This window comes from Cynara cardunculus (assembly GCF_001531365.2).
Source record: "Cynara cardunculus var. scolymus isolate 2C chromosome LG 9, CcrdV1, whole genome shotgun sequence".
Lineage (NCBI taxonomy): Eukaryota > Viridiplantae > Streptophyta > Magnoliopsida > Asterales > Asteraceae > Cynara > Cynara cardunculus.
In genome coordinates, this window is record NC_037536.1 from 2,824,838 (window position 1) to 2,837,951 (window position 13,114).

General features: G+C 34.5%; 1 protein-coding gene across 2 annotated transcripts; it reads right to left on the reverse strand.

The window, feature by feature from the left end:
• Nucleotides 1–4,360: 4,360 nt before the first annotated feature.
• On the reverse strand, nucleotides 4,361–11,530 carry LOC112518575 (uncharacterized membrane protein At1g16860-like). 2 transcript variants are annotated; one of them, XM_025126323.1, is made up of 5 exons: nucleotides 11,444–11,530; nucleotides 9,474–10,453; nucleotides 5,861–6,016; nucleotides 5,512–5,723; nucleotides 4,361–4,812 (listed from the first exon to the last, which is right to left on the reverse strand). In XM_025126323.1, exons 2-5 carry the CDS (start codon nucleotides 10,356–10,358, stop codon nucleotides 4,620–4,622), a joined length of 1,446 nt encoding a protein of 481 aa, XP_024982091.1. In that variant the 5' UTR covers nucleotides 10,359–10,453; nucleotides 11,444–11,530; the 3' UTR covers nucleotides 4,361–4,619. The 2 variants fall into 2 exon arrangements, with proteins under 2 accessions (XP_024982091.1, XP_024982092.1); XM_025126324.1 differs by lacking the exon at nucleotides 11,444–11,530 and having other exon boundaries at nucleotides 9,474–11,355.
• Nucleotides 11,531–13,114: the final 1,584 nt, after the last annotated feature.

Below are 13,114 nucleotides of genomic sequence, written 5' to 3' on the forward strand. Positions count from 1 at the left end.
TGGATCTATTTTTGTACAGGTGTTGCTATATATACATAGAGATGGCCAAACTTGGCCGAGCGTGGCCTAGGACCGACATAGGACTGGACTGGGGAGAATCAGTAAGGGACCGACAATTCCGGCCTGGTTATACATTTCACTGAATATCAAAGGACCGGCCTGGGTGGTTATGCTCGGGACTGATTTTTGACCGGTTTGTGCCATGGGGAACGATCATATGACTGCTTTTAGCATTTTTGTCCCTTTTAATCCCATGTATTATATATAAGTCCTATGATGTATGGGGAAACATATTGATAAGTGTTAATTTATTAACCTTATTACATCATTTTCTTAACTATTTTCACTTGTTTTATTTGCCCATTAGTGTCTTAATTGAGTCTTTTTATGTCATCTTTATATATTAGTAGTAATATATCATATATAATATTAATTCCCTGTTTATGCAGATTTTTGATGATTTTTGAGCCAAGTCCTGCAGCAGTCCTGTAGGAGCATGTGTGGCAGAGTCCTGTAGCACCAGTCCGTGAGCTGCAATTTTTGTCTGGGTCGAATTTCCTTGGGCTGCTTCTTTGAAGCTGGTGAATCTAAGGCTTGGGCCTGGTCAAAGCCCGTTTTTGAAGACCTCTTTTGTTCTATTAGCTAGCCTCCTTGTGCAATCTTCCTTTCCCTATAAATAGGAGCTTAAGGCTTGGTTTTATTTACACAAAAAACCCACACAACCTTTGGGTTAAACAATTACTCTCTAAATATTTTAGCTTTCAGTTTTATTGCTTCCAACCAAGAACCAAATTTGTGAAGTGAAGTTGTGATTACATTCTCAAGTTTTAATTCAAGTGTTCGTATTTAATCTTCATCTCATTTATGTTCTTACTTTCAAGTTACAAACATTTTCCGACTTTCGTTACAAAGTTGAAATTAAAATCGATCGCTGTTGTTTTACATTGGATTTCATCCTTTGTGTCTCACGATTAATTTCCGTAGACTAAATAATCTGTTTTCAAGTGTTTGCAAGTAATTCTTCGCTTTCAGTAACGAAACTTGTTTTGCAAGTTTTGTAACTTGGAGTGAAAGTTTCTCCAAAGTCTTCTCTTCTTTCCATGCTTTCAATTGTCACATCTTAGTCATCAAGTGTCTACTTTATGTCTAGTCTTTTACTTTATATCATGTCTTAGAATAATTTTAATTAGTAATATTTATTTCTTAGTAATTTAATTTCAGTCATTTATATTCAGTCTTTTATATTTCAGTCTTTAGTTTTCTGCATTTTACTTTACTGTAATTTAATTTTCCGCAATTTACTTCCCAACAATTTACTTTCAGTCATTTATATTTTTGTCATTTAATTTCCAGTACTTTAAATTCCAATATTTCCATTTCTTGTAATTTAATATCCGCAATTTACTTTCTGCAATTTACTTTTCCGTATCAGTTATTTATTTTTCAGTTTTTACATCCTTCGAGAGAAGAAACCGAGCGATGATGGGCTAAAAGCCTTAGCTTGGGGTGTAACGAGAAATTAAGACCAAAGCCGATGTAAAAGTATAAAAGGTGTCTTATTAGCATTATAGTCTACTATTTGTTTTAGGTGCTTAATATTTCATTTGAGGATTACATTAAAATTAATTGACAACTATTTTTTGTATAAAAATGTATTGACTTTCAAAACCTGAGGTAATAGAAGAAGGCTATAAATAGCTTTAGTATCTGACAAATGCTATACTCCTACAGTGTAGAATGGTAACACTGTGTGGTGCTAGGATTCACGACGTTTAACATAAATGATATCGTATCGATAACACGTTGACCGGTGTGTACTGTTGGGAGACCGTCTGACCCGATAGTTGATACTGTGACAGTTATATGAAATCATTTATTGATTTTAGATAATTGTGACAAGAATGTTATATCACCTTTTTGCTGAATCATTTGTTTGAATGTCTTAATCAACTGTTGCACCTTGTGCTTCTTTTTAAGACTGATATTTTCTTAGTGTTAATCAAATCACCCAATTTTAGATAAATCAAATCCCTTGTTTCGCCATCTGAAATTAGTTTTTATAGACTGAACTTTTGAAATAACTTTACAAGCTATCTCTGTTGGAACGATATCTGATATTTTACCATTATTACTTGTTACAAGACGACAGTAGTTCAAGGTGTATACTTGCGCCGAGTTCTATTTTTGTGTTGAAATATAAGGTTGAATAAACTGACGAGCACATACCAAATCCACAAACACAAAAAAACTCTCATAATATTCACTACAATTTGTGATTTCGGCTCGTATTTGATTTCAGTTCTCTTATTTCTTCTGCTTGAGCTCTTTATCTTTTTTTTTTTTTTTGTGTCATTACTTACTTGGAACATGGATTTCCACACTACCGGTGATGCGTCATCCAAAGATCCTATTGCCTAAGTTCTCACTAAACACGAACGGAAATTTGAAATTTGAAATCCGAACCAATGGTGGTTCTTGTAAATGGGAAAGGAAGTCACAATGCAAAATGTATCGATGATCTTCTTAAGGTCGAAGAAAATTTAACTTTGAGATATTACACTAAAAAAACATGTTTGCGGTTAAAGTCAATGGTGGAGGATCAAGTCAACCTATCCTTGTTAGACAAGGTGGAATTTGGACGCTCGATGCAGATTTGAACCGAAAAATGACAACGCAATATGTCATTCAAGTAGGATTGTCGTCTGGACTTTTTGACAACCTTCACATACGACATTGATCCAAGAAATGCTAGAAACCATGCTACAAAATAGTAAGCCGTCAAACTCTTAGACGCGGTGCAATATAAACATGGAAAACGTGTCAAAATGAAATGCAACAAATGTTTTCCCTTTTGAGTGGTTGTTTCCTTACATGTGATGTACAAAGGAACCACACGGTTCATCACATTCTTATATATATGTACTACTTTTATTGATTATTCGAATGTTAATGATTTTTGAAGTATAGATTTATTGGAATGGTGGAAACAAAAGCAACCGCAGTTTTCGGTTTTTGCTACCATGGCCTATGATATACTACCAGGGTTCTAAAAGACGTGAGGTGTGGCGTGGTAGCGAGGTCAAGCCTCAAGCATTACGCGCCGGTGCACTACAGCGAGGACACGACGTTTTTCAATGCGTGACATAAGACGACAAATTTGTATGTTATATATAGAATTATATATATATATATATATATATGTTTTTTTATATATTATCTAATCAGATAATGATATTAAAAATATATACACTCATATTAGAAGAAGAAAAATCATATATGTGCACTACAACGAGGACACGACGTTTTTCAAGACGTGACATAAGGCGACAAATTTATATGTGATATATAGAATTATATATATATATATATATTATCTAATCAGATAATGATATTAAAAATATATACATTCATATTAGAAAAAGAAAAATCATATATATTATTTTTATAAAATAGGTTTTTGATAAATTATTTAAAATAGAACTTAGAAATGTAACTTTACAACTTTATTTTAATCGTGAGTCTGTAAGGCGTATGAATTTGTGAACCTGTGAGTAATGTGATTAGTTAAATCTATAAAAAATGTAAAATCTAAAGTTAAAAGTGTAAAAACACAAAAGATAAAAATAAAAAAAATATTTTTTTGGAAAAAAAATTAATGACGTGTCTCAAGACGCCATGGCATGAGCCACGCCTTACAGAAACACTATGGACCATTTCGTAACAGCAGAGTACGCATCTTGTGCTATATCGCCATGGCGCGCATTTTTCAACACTTTATACTACTAACAATTCAAGTCAGTACCGTAGTTTTTTAGAGTCCGCTTTTTCTCTTGGTGACAGGATCATCTTGATGCAAAAGAACAAGACTTAGTCCGAAGTCAATGGAGTATTGATGCTTGGAGGATTATTTGGATAGCATGGCAAGAACTCAACACACATCACTAGGGATGGAGATTGAAGATGTGGATTGAAAAGAATCGAATACTCTCAAAAAATCGATAAGTTTCAACCAATGGACATAAACCTTTCAAGTTTCAACCAATGAAAATGCCCAAGAAATCAATAACATTTAGGGGTTATTTACTAAATGCATACCGGTTAAACATTTACCGGTAAAAGTCACCATCCTCACTTATCTTATCAAGTAAAATTCTCGACCATAAAAATGGATTGTTGGTAAGCGCTAACTGGGTAAAAGTCTTCTTCCTCACTTACCGGATAAGATTATCAGTCCCTGTCATGCTCACCTGATAAAGGTAAGTGACACCCGATAAGCAGAGTTTGGTAAATGGAATGTGGGGTCAGGATGAGTAAGCATGACCCCATATCAATATAAATACTCCCAACAAAGAAACAACATGCCATAAATGAACCATATAACACCATTAAAATCTCAAATTCTTCAAACATTTCTCAGAAAAAAGAAAAAGTAAATAGAAAAAAATCCAGGAAAATTGTGAACTTCTTCTTCAAGTCTCAAAGTTCTCCCCCAAAAGCTCCATAATCACACAACACCATTTGACAAAACACTCCCAAACAAGATCATGGGGTGAAACAAAACCAGACTATACAACTATCATTTTTTGGTCAAAGTTTGACTTACTGAGAGTAGCAAAACGCTACACGGGAATCACATCAAGATTCGATGAGTCTTCACATCTCAAAACGATGCCATCGAGGCTTGCAGGAAGCATACATGTAGCCCATTGGCATCCGGTTGGAACGGGCTCTGGTGGAGGAATGATCATCAACACGTTATCGTTTCTCTGGACGACTCCCATCACGCTCACACTGCTGCCTTCTTTAATGTACCTATGTTTCGGTTTCCAACCAAAAAGAAGATGAGACCAAGAAGAAGATCAAAGGGTTCCTTATTCAAGATGAAAAAGCATCAACATTAGTCACTTCCATAAATAAATGCCTACTTTTCAATTCTACCCTTATTTATGATATGGAGAAGTTCATTACTCCCTATGTTATTAAGGGTAAAATTGTCATTTGATTAATTAAAAGTAAGGTCTGAAGGTGGGACATATGCAAACCTCTCCTCTACCCTAAAGGGTAGAGCTTCTGTTTCCATGAAGACGTCTGGCTTACCGAAAAAGGTGTTTCGCAAAAGGATTTTGGTGAAAACTAGTGGCAAATTTGGAACTAAAGTTTCGTCAAAGAACACACAAGTTCAGCAAGATGGGATCCTTTCTAATTTATTGCGAGTGAATGGAGTACTAAGAATAATGACAAGCAAATGATACATTCCGCTGTCCCAATATAATGTACACAAAGAAAAAGACATAGTTTTAGAAATGTGTAATAATTACCCTTTTGAATTAACTAAATGAAAATTTTACCCTTAATAATATAGCGAGTAATGAATTTCTCCATCTCCTAATTAAGGGTAGAATTGGAAAGTAAGACACTTGTTCTGGGACAAACAGAAACAGAAATGAGGTGACTTATTTCGGGACGGAAGGAGTATTGAAAGTTACAAAAAGGAGAGTTTAAGTTGCATACCCTTCTTTGAGTCGCATTACACGATCATCACTAGAGAGGTTTCTATCAGCCAACCATCTTATGAACTGCGGAGACATATCTTTGTTGGATTGATCGATATCAATAACAGCAGATTCATCGACATATGGAGTCACCCGGGCACCATAACCAGTCTTAACTAATGCCCTCAACCCAGATTGGAAATCAGATATATAGAAATCTACAACATGCCTCTGCAAATAGTTATGAAAGATTATGCAAAACATACAATCAAAGATCACCTTTGGTTCACAATTGATTTCCATTTTTATTTAGAAAAACGTCTGAATATGACTATTTTGTCAAGCAAATAGCGATTTTTTTGACTCACCTCCATGGATCGAAGACCCCAGGTAAAGCGGCGATGTGTAGGGTTGGCAGCTTTTGAATCCCAACCTCGGTATTCATATAAACTAGTGGATGTATAAACACATCTAGGAACCCTTTGGAATGATGACTCCAGAGGAACATTTCCACAAGTAACAACCTTCAAGAAATCAAGATTTTCTTGATCAGCAGAACGTCTTTATAACGACGTAGAAATGAAAATTTTCAATACTACAAAGATATAAAAATAATCAAGCTAATTTATTAAATCTACACATAGATTTAACTAAGATGTAGTATATTGATCAAAAGGTCTTGTGTCACATGGTCCAGATTTGTTTGCGATATGGGCACTGTTATTTATGGTGCATTTGGTATGTGGACGGGACTGGACAGGCTAGAGTGCGAGTGAAAAAATTGTGGAAAGTTTTGAGGTTTTACAGCTTTCTTTTATTAAGTTGCAATTAGTATGCAAATTCTTTATTAGTAAATATAATAAAAGAACGAATAAAATACTAATATATTTGATGGCCATAAAAGGATAACATTTATCATCAATTTAAGAATTTTAGTTTTAATTGTGAAATCTAAAGCCATCCAAAACAAGTATGTTCTTGATTTATTCTTTTCTTCTTTTCTGATTCTCTTCATTACTGTGCATCTTCACTACTTTGGACTTGATCTTAAAGGAATGCTTACAAATTTGGTACATAAAAGTTGATCTATACGGGATGCTATCAAATTTGGTAAAAGTGGTCTCATGTTACCAATTGCAGATTCAAACTTTAGTAAATAATATGTTCGCTAATAGCCATTAACTTGTTTTCTATAAAACTTTCTTTCTGACAGCAAGAAGAAAATACCTCATAGAACTTTTGTTCCAGAAATGAGCAAAGCGATAAGAGATTTTTTATTGATTATATAGCGACTGTAAAATGAATACATGTGATTTTCTTGAGGACGTACCATCCATATGTCAAAGTGAAAGTATACCATAAAATCCTAGCCACCCAAATAAGGGTAAAAAGTGTAGAGATAAAAAAAACCTCTTGTCTCGCCTTAATAAAGATTTCTTTATGGGCAATGGCACTATAAGAAACTTGATTAAACACTAAAAATATCATCTTTTGTTGTTCCCTTACCCTCTCTACTTTTCCTTGTATGACCTCAACAAAAGTTCTCCTACTGGGCTACGGCTACAAACATAAAGCAATTTGAATTTAACATTTCCATGTTTTATACAGATACGCATAAGAGATCTATGACCTTTAATAAAAGGTGTCCTAAAAAATTATATGTATGTGTGTGTGTGTATATTCAATTTGTCACAATAGTGCATTAAGTTGGCCAGTGGGTTGAAGCTTATGAACCCAATTGGTAAAAGCATAGCAATAGATGGAGGTACAAAACAAATAACAACTGTATTACAAGCAAAATCACACCCACCTTCTTCTTGTTTGGTATGCTCATAAAATATACAATCTTTAGAGGTAATAGCTGCCTCACTATCACTATGCGTCATCATCAAACTAGAAGATGAAATAATACCTAAGAAGTATTTGAGATCCCTAAGTTATTGATTCAAACTCCCACCAAATGAAGAATGGAGAGTTCTTATCTCCTTTGAATCATCTCTAAAAATCAAAAATGCCACCCACAAAAAAAATAAAAGGATTTAATTGGCTAATAACATGCAATACTTTTATATTTGCTAGGACCCTTAGATATCATGTATCAACCCATGTGTACCCCTTTCAAAATCTTTCACAAAGTGTGCATACAAGCGTAACTAGAATGTGCACAAATTGAGAAAAATTGAACATTGAAGAAGGAAAGAAGGAATCAAAAGCATATTTGATGGAGGTGGCTTCTCTATCATCACAAATCCATATCTTGACAATCGTCTTTATGTGAAATTATTTAAGTTTTTAAATATAGTTCAGATAAAGGAGAAATCATGTCAAGGAGAAGAGTGAATGCATATGTTTTTGAATAGATGAATACACACACGTTGAAATTGGGAGGCAAAAATTAGATTTTATTAACATTTATTATCCTTCTTATTTACTTCTTGATTTCAACAGCATTTAACTCTTGGTCAAAAAAAGGGTTAAAGAAACTTCTTAAAATTACAATACATCTTCTTCCACTTTAATGCTAGCCAGATTATGTAGTGATTCTATTCTTTCTTTTCTTATATTTGTGAATGAAAATTGTATGCTAAAATGCAAGTTGATGGCAAAAGAAATCATGACGCTAAACCATATGGTTAACCCATTTTACATGTATCTATTTTGATTGATATATATATATATATATATATATATATATATATAGCAAATGATACTTCCTTCTATAATGGAAATAGAATCAGAATTAGTTTTCTGCACTTAATGTTCTCTTTCAAGACGAAAATAAGTTGATTGAACCTATTGTAGTGTGATTAGCTTACTTTATGTTGAGGGTACCTAATTTCAAGATTTCCTAACATTCACGGTATACACGAGATTAGAGACAAATGTAATAGAAAGATTAAAGTAGCAAACATATCATGAACTCATAAACATATCATATAAAACTGCCCTACAAACCATGTACTAATGCCCGCTAATACTATTTGCCAATCCATACCCTAAACCACACCACACTAACCGTAAGCACGATCACAAGGTGGTTGTTGATGGTGGGATGTCAATTGCTGTGGTAGGACAATGGTATCTAGAAACCTAGCTCAGTTCTCATACCATGAGAGACAGCATTCTTGAAAGCGTGCATGTTCTATTAATTACATCGGGAATGGATAGGGCAAAGTGAGTCAGCTGGCTAAACATAATGAAACCCTAACATTTCTCCTTTTTAGATACTCCAAAATAGTAAAAGATAATTTTTTTTACCAACATTGTATATGTAACTGCTCTATTGTCACATATGGATCCTATCATGTATGTTGATAAGTAGGTGATTGTTATATAAGTTTCGGTGTACAACCCCATTATAAAAGATAATGGAAAATATGCAAGGAGAATAAACTATAAGCATACGCCATACCTCGTTGAGGTCTACTTAATAGAGGTTGATTTACCAACAATTTTGAGTTAATTCCGAATGTTATAAACCTGTGAGAACCAATCTCAAAGACCTTGCAGTTTGAGGCATGCACGGCTTGGTTTGTGGTTTGAAAAATGCTCAAACTGCACTTTGCGGTTTTGCACCGCGAATGCCCCTACTCAAGGTATTGATTTATATGATTTTTTTCATCTAAGCCTAGGATTTAAGATATTGTTTCACATATATTAGTTTCACAATGTATTAGTTTCACATGTCTCTGTTTCACAATGCAAAACTTTTTCACGTGCATTTTTTTTCACAATGTGAACCAAAAAAAATTCACATGCATTTTTTTCATAATGTGAACACACATATATGTGAAACATTATCTTAAATCCCAACCTTAGATGAAAAGAATCATGCGAAACAATACCTTGAGATTGGTTCTCACGAGTTGGTAACCTTTTTGTGGTTCTCTTTTGATTATGCCCATATATATATACACATAGATATGTATATAAGTGTGTGTGACTGCGTGTGACAGCCGGTCGTATACTCGTATGACATACCCCAGAAACCTTGACGAACTGGCCATCCTTTGCTGTTCTAAGCTCGGCATCTGGATACTCAGAGATGAACTTAATGACGGCTTTTCTACCCCGACAAGCATTCCAGGTGAAAGCCAAGCTCACAGCAGCAAAAAGAACAACAACAACAATGAGAAGAACGGGATTGCCAACCGCTGCAAGTATAAAAACTGCAGCGATAAACCCCATCACAAAAAGCAGAAGTATGGACCAAAAAACAAGCTTCGGGAAGCTCCTGAAGAAGGAGTTTCTATCCTCCTGGCTGAGATGAGTAACCGCTTGATTTTTAACCATCGAAGTACTGCGTGATTTAATTGACCCAGAAGAGTCCAAGGGACCTGATGACTTTCGAGGTGCACCTGATGAATTGAGGGGTCCAGATAAAATAGGCCCCGATGTAAGTAGACCAGTGGCAGGGAGAACTGGCGGAAGAGGTCCAGAATTTTGTCGGGAAGCAGAAATCATCCCTCCACCTTGAGGCCCAGAAGACTTTCTTATTGGTTCTCCATGTTTGTTTAAAGGACCAGAACTGGTTTTCTTCATTGAAGCTGATCCGGGAACACCCCCAGATAAAGAACTCATTCTGTTGACAGAATGTGATGACGTTTGGCCTGAGTGAGATGTATTCCCACCACCCAAAGATCCTGTTCTTAAAGGAGCATTGGCTAGATGTCCAGATTTTCTTGGCCTAGAGCTATTATGATCCACATCAAACATCTTTCCTAGTTCACCGGACTTTTTTATGTCACCGCCGGTGTAAGGGACGGCGGTGGAGGACATTGTCGGAGCTTTTTCTTTTGGTGGCTCCGGCCGGCCTGATACATACAAACCATTGTTTAACTGATGAGATGGGAACCGAGAACTCATAGTGAAGATCTTGGGTAACAGAAGCGGATTGAAATTTGAGTGCACAAAGGATCCTGTTAATTCAACTTAGAGCGACCAGTTACGTATGATCAAACCTACACAAAAAAATTACACCATAAGGATCGTAAAAGAAAAAGTTAAGAATTTCTTTGGGGAAAGAAACTCTAGATCTCAAGTTACACTTTGATATTTTATCGGTTAAAAGCAAGTATAGCAAGCACCATAACAGAAAATTAGCCCTCTATAATGACTTTAAGTGCAGCATAACAAGAAACACGACAACAGTTGGCATAATTACTTGATACAGAAAAAAAACCATTTGTCATGTTCATGTGTACCAAATCAACATACAAATACTACATTACATTCATGGGATATTTCATTTGACAGATTCAAACAAAAGGAATGGGCCAAAATTATCTCATAAAATAGAGATTACACATGAGAACTGAGAAATTAACAAACATTAGCAGATTACATTGAAGATGCACAACAAATACATATGAGTCTTAATAATGAAAATTTCCATAAAAATTGGAAAGAATGTGAGATCAGAAAACTTGTGATTTTGTATATTTTTGGGATTAAAGAAGCAAAATTCTAATCTAAATAGGCAAATCAAACTCCAACCAAGATCCAATTTGCAGCAAAACACCAAGTACTATGATATCAGAATAAACCAATACAGGAAGATAGATTTCACATATTCAAATGCAATCTGTAACATTTCATGGATCCCAAATCAGGAACAAATGTTACCCCAAATTGTAAAGCTACCCAATGTGGAGATCGGACTTGTTCTACAAAAACAAAAGCACACATACAGCAAAATGCACCAATTTCAAATTAACAGAAGGTACAGCAAATTGAGTTTCAAAATCAAAATTTCCCTATTGGGTATTCTTTAACATTGAAATCCAAGTACGCATAAACAAAAAACACTCGATTTACCAAACCAAAAGATGAATGTACCCTCATTTCGAAATTGAAATCAAAAGCCCTAAGGACTTGTACCCAATTGAAAAGAGCAAGAATCAAGGGCCATGTTCATGGAGCAGCGAGTGAGAAATAGTATCTTTGCATACCTGGAGTGACGAAGTGTAAACATGGTTGATCATGAGAGAGAGAGAGAGAGAGAGAGAGTATAAAATGAAGGGTTTGTTTGTTTGCAAGGGTAACCAGAACGAAACAGCACTCTACTAGTACTAGTATATGTATATATATATATACATATATATCTCCTGATGACCCTGGTTTTCCCTCACTTTTCTTTTTACCCCCTCCATTTTTCAAGATTGACAATTATGACCACTTAACAAAATTCCATTTCGACTTCTTTTCTTTAGTTACCATTTTAATTTTATGGGTCTTATTTATATAATATAAAAAAACAAAAAATATGATGATAATAACATTTACTTGATATAAGTTCAAATTAGGTTTTGATGTCAATTGTCATAAAATTCAGGGTTATTAACGATGTGGGTATCTGTACAACATCACGTTGTTTTAATGAACTTCATGCATGTCATTTTTCAGGTTACGAAAGTAGGAAGAGAATCATGATATGTCTTTAAACTGCATAAGGGTGGACCTTAACGACATGATAAATGGAAACCGTTTGATAATAACTCGTATTTCTCTTTATTAGAATGCTGGATAAGCAAACTAATTGTATCGATTCGTCAACAATAAAGGCATTCGAAGAAGTGTGCATGATGGCAAGCCAATACGTAAATATCTTACCTTTTTAAGTTGACGAAGAAAAAGAACACGTGTTAGAGCTTTATCTCGTTCTAGAAAAGTAACCCTTGTTATCTTTAACCAATATCCTTTGAAATAAAGTCTACGCTTATAAAGAACAAGCATGATTTTGATTACGCATTTGATTTCTCAGTGGAGCCAATCAAATAATTCTTTTGGATACCGAATGCCTCCGATATAATCTAATAGTTTAAACAAATTTTGGTTCCAACCTTGTGAACTCAATCACCATTTACATTCGATAATTGCCCATTACCTGCCCATTACCCATATGGTGTCGATTCACGTCAAACCAAGACCAATCAATATCCGAACGGAACGGATTCGAACTTCATCAACGGGAACAGCCCAATTCAAAGCGACCTAGAAGCATCAAGGGAAAAACTGGGTGAAAGTATCCCGCTCCACGGACATAACAAAAACCGGAGTCTCTCTGAACCGTTCTGGATAGTCACCCATCACAAGACTCTCAAACCACTAAGAACCTCCTTAACTCTGCCAATTTCACCATGAAGTGAAAACACTTCAAAAAGTATAACAGTACTATGTTACAGTTATATGAAAGTGTCTAAATTCAATATATGTTTTACATAATAACGGTTAATATGAAAATCCAGGGTTTCCATTCTTGGGTCGGTTAAAAGGCTCTTGATCACCAAAGTAATAAAAGTACCTAAAAAGATGTCACTTAAAAAGCACTTTGCTTTCAAAGGTGGATGATAAGAAAGTGATAGGTATCACAAATGTTAAAGCATGGATAGATTAGGGACCAAAAAGTAAAATATTAAAAGATGAGGTGTGGGTTGTGCAATAAATCCATTTAACTTATTTCATTTTGGTTGGGTCATATTTTGTGGATCTTATAATATAAATCATAGTAAGATTCACATTATAATTATAATTATATTATATATAACAATATAACATAACATATATATATATATAGTATATTAATTATATATATTTTAATTTTTAAAATTTAATGATATTTT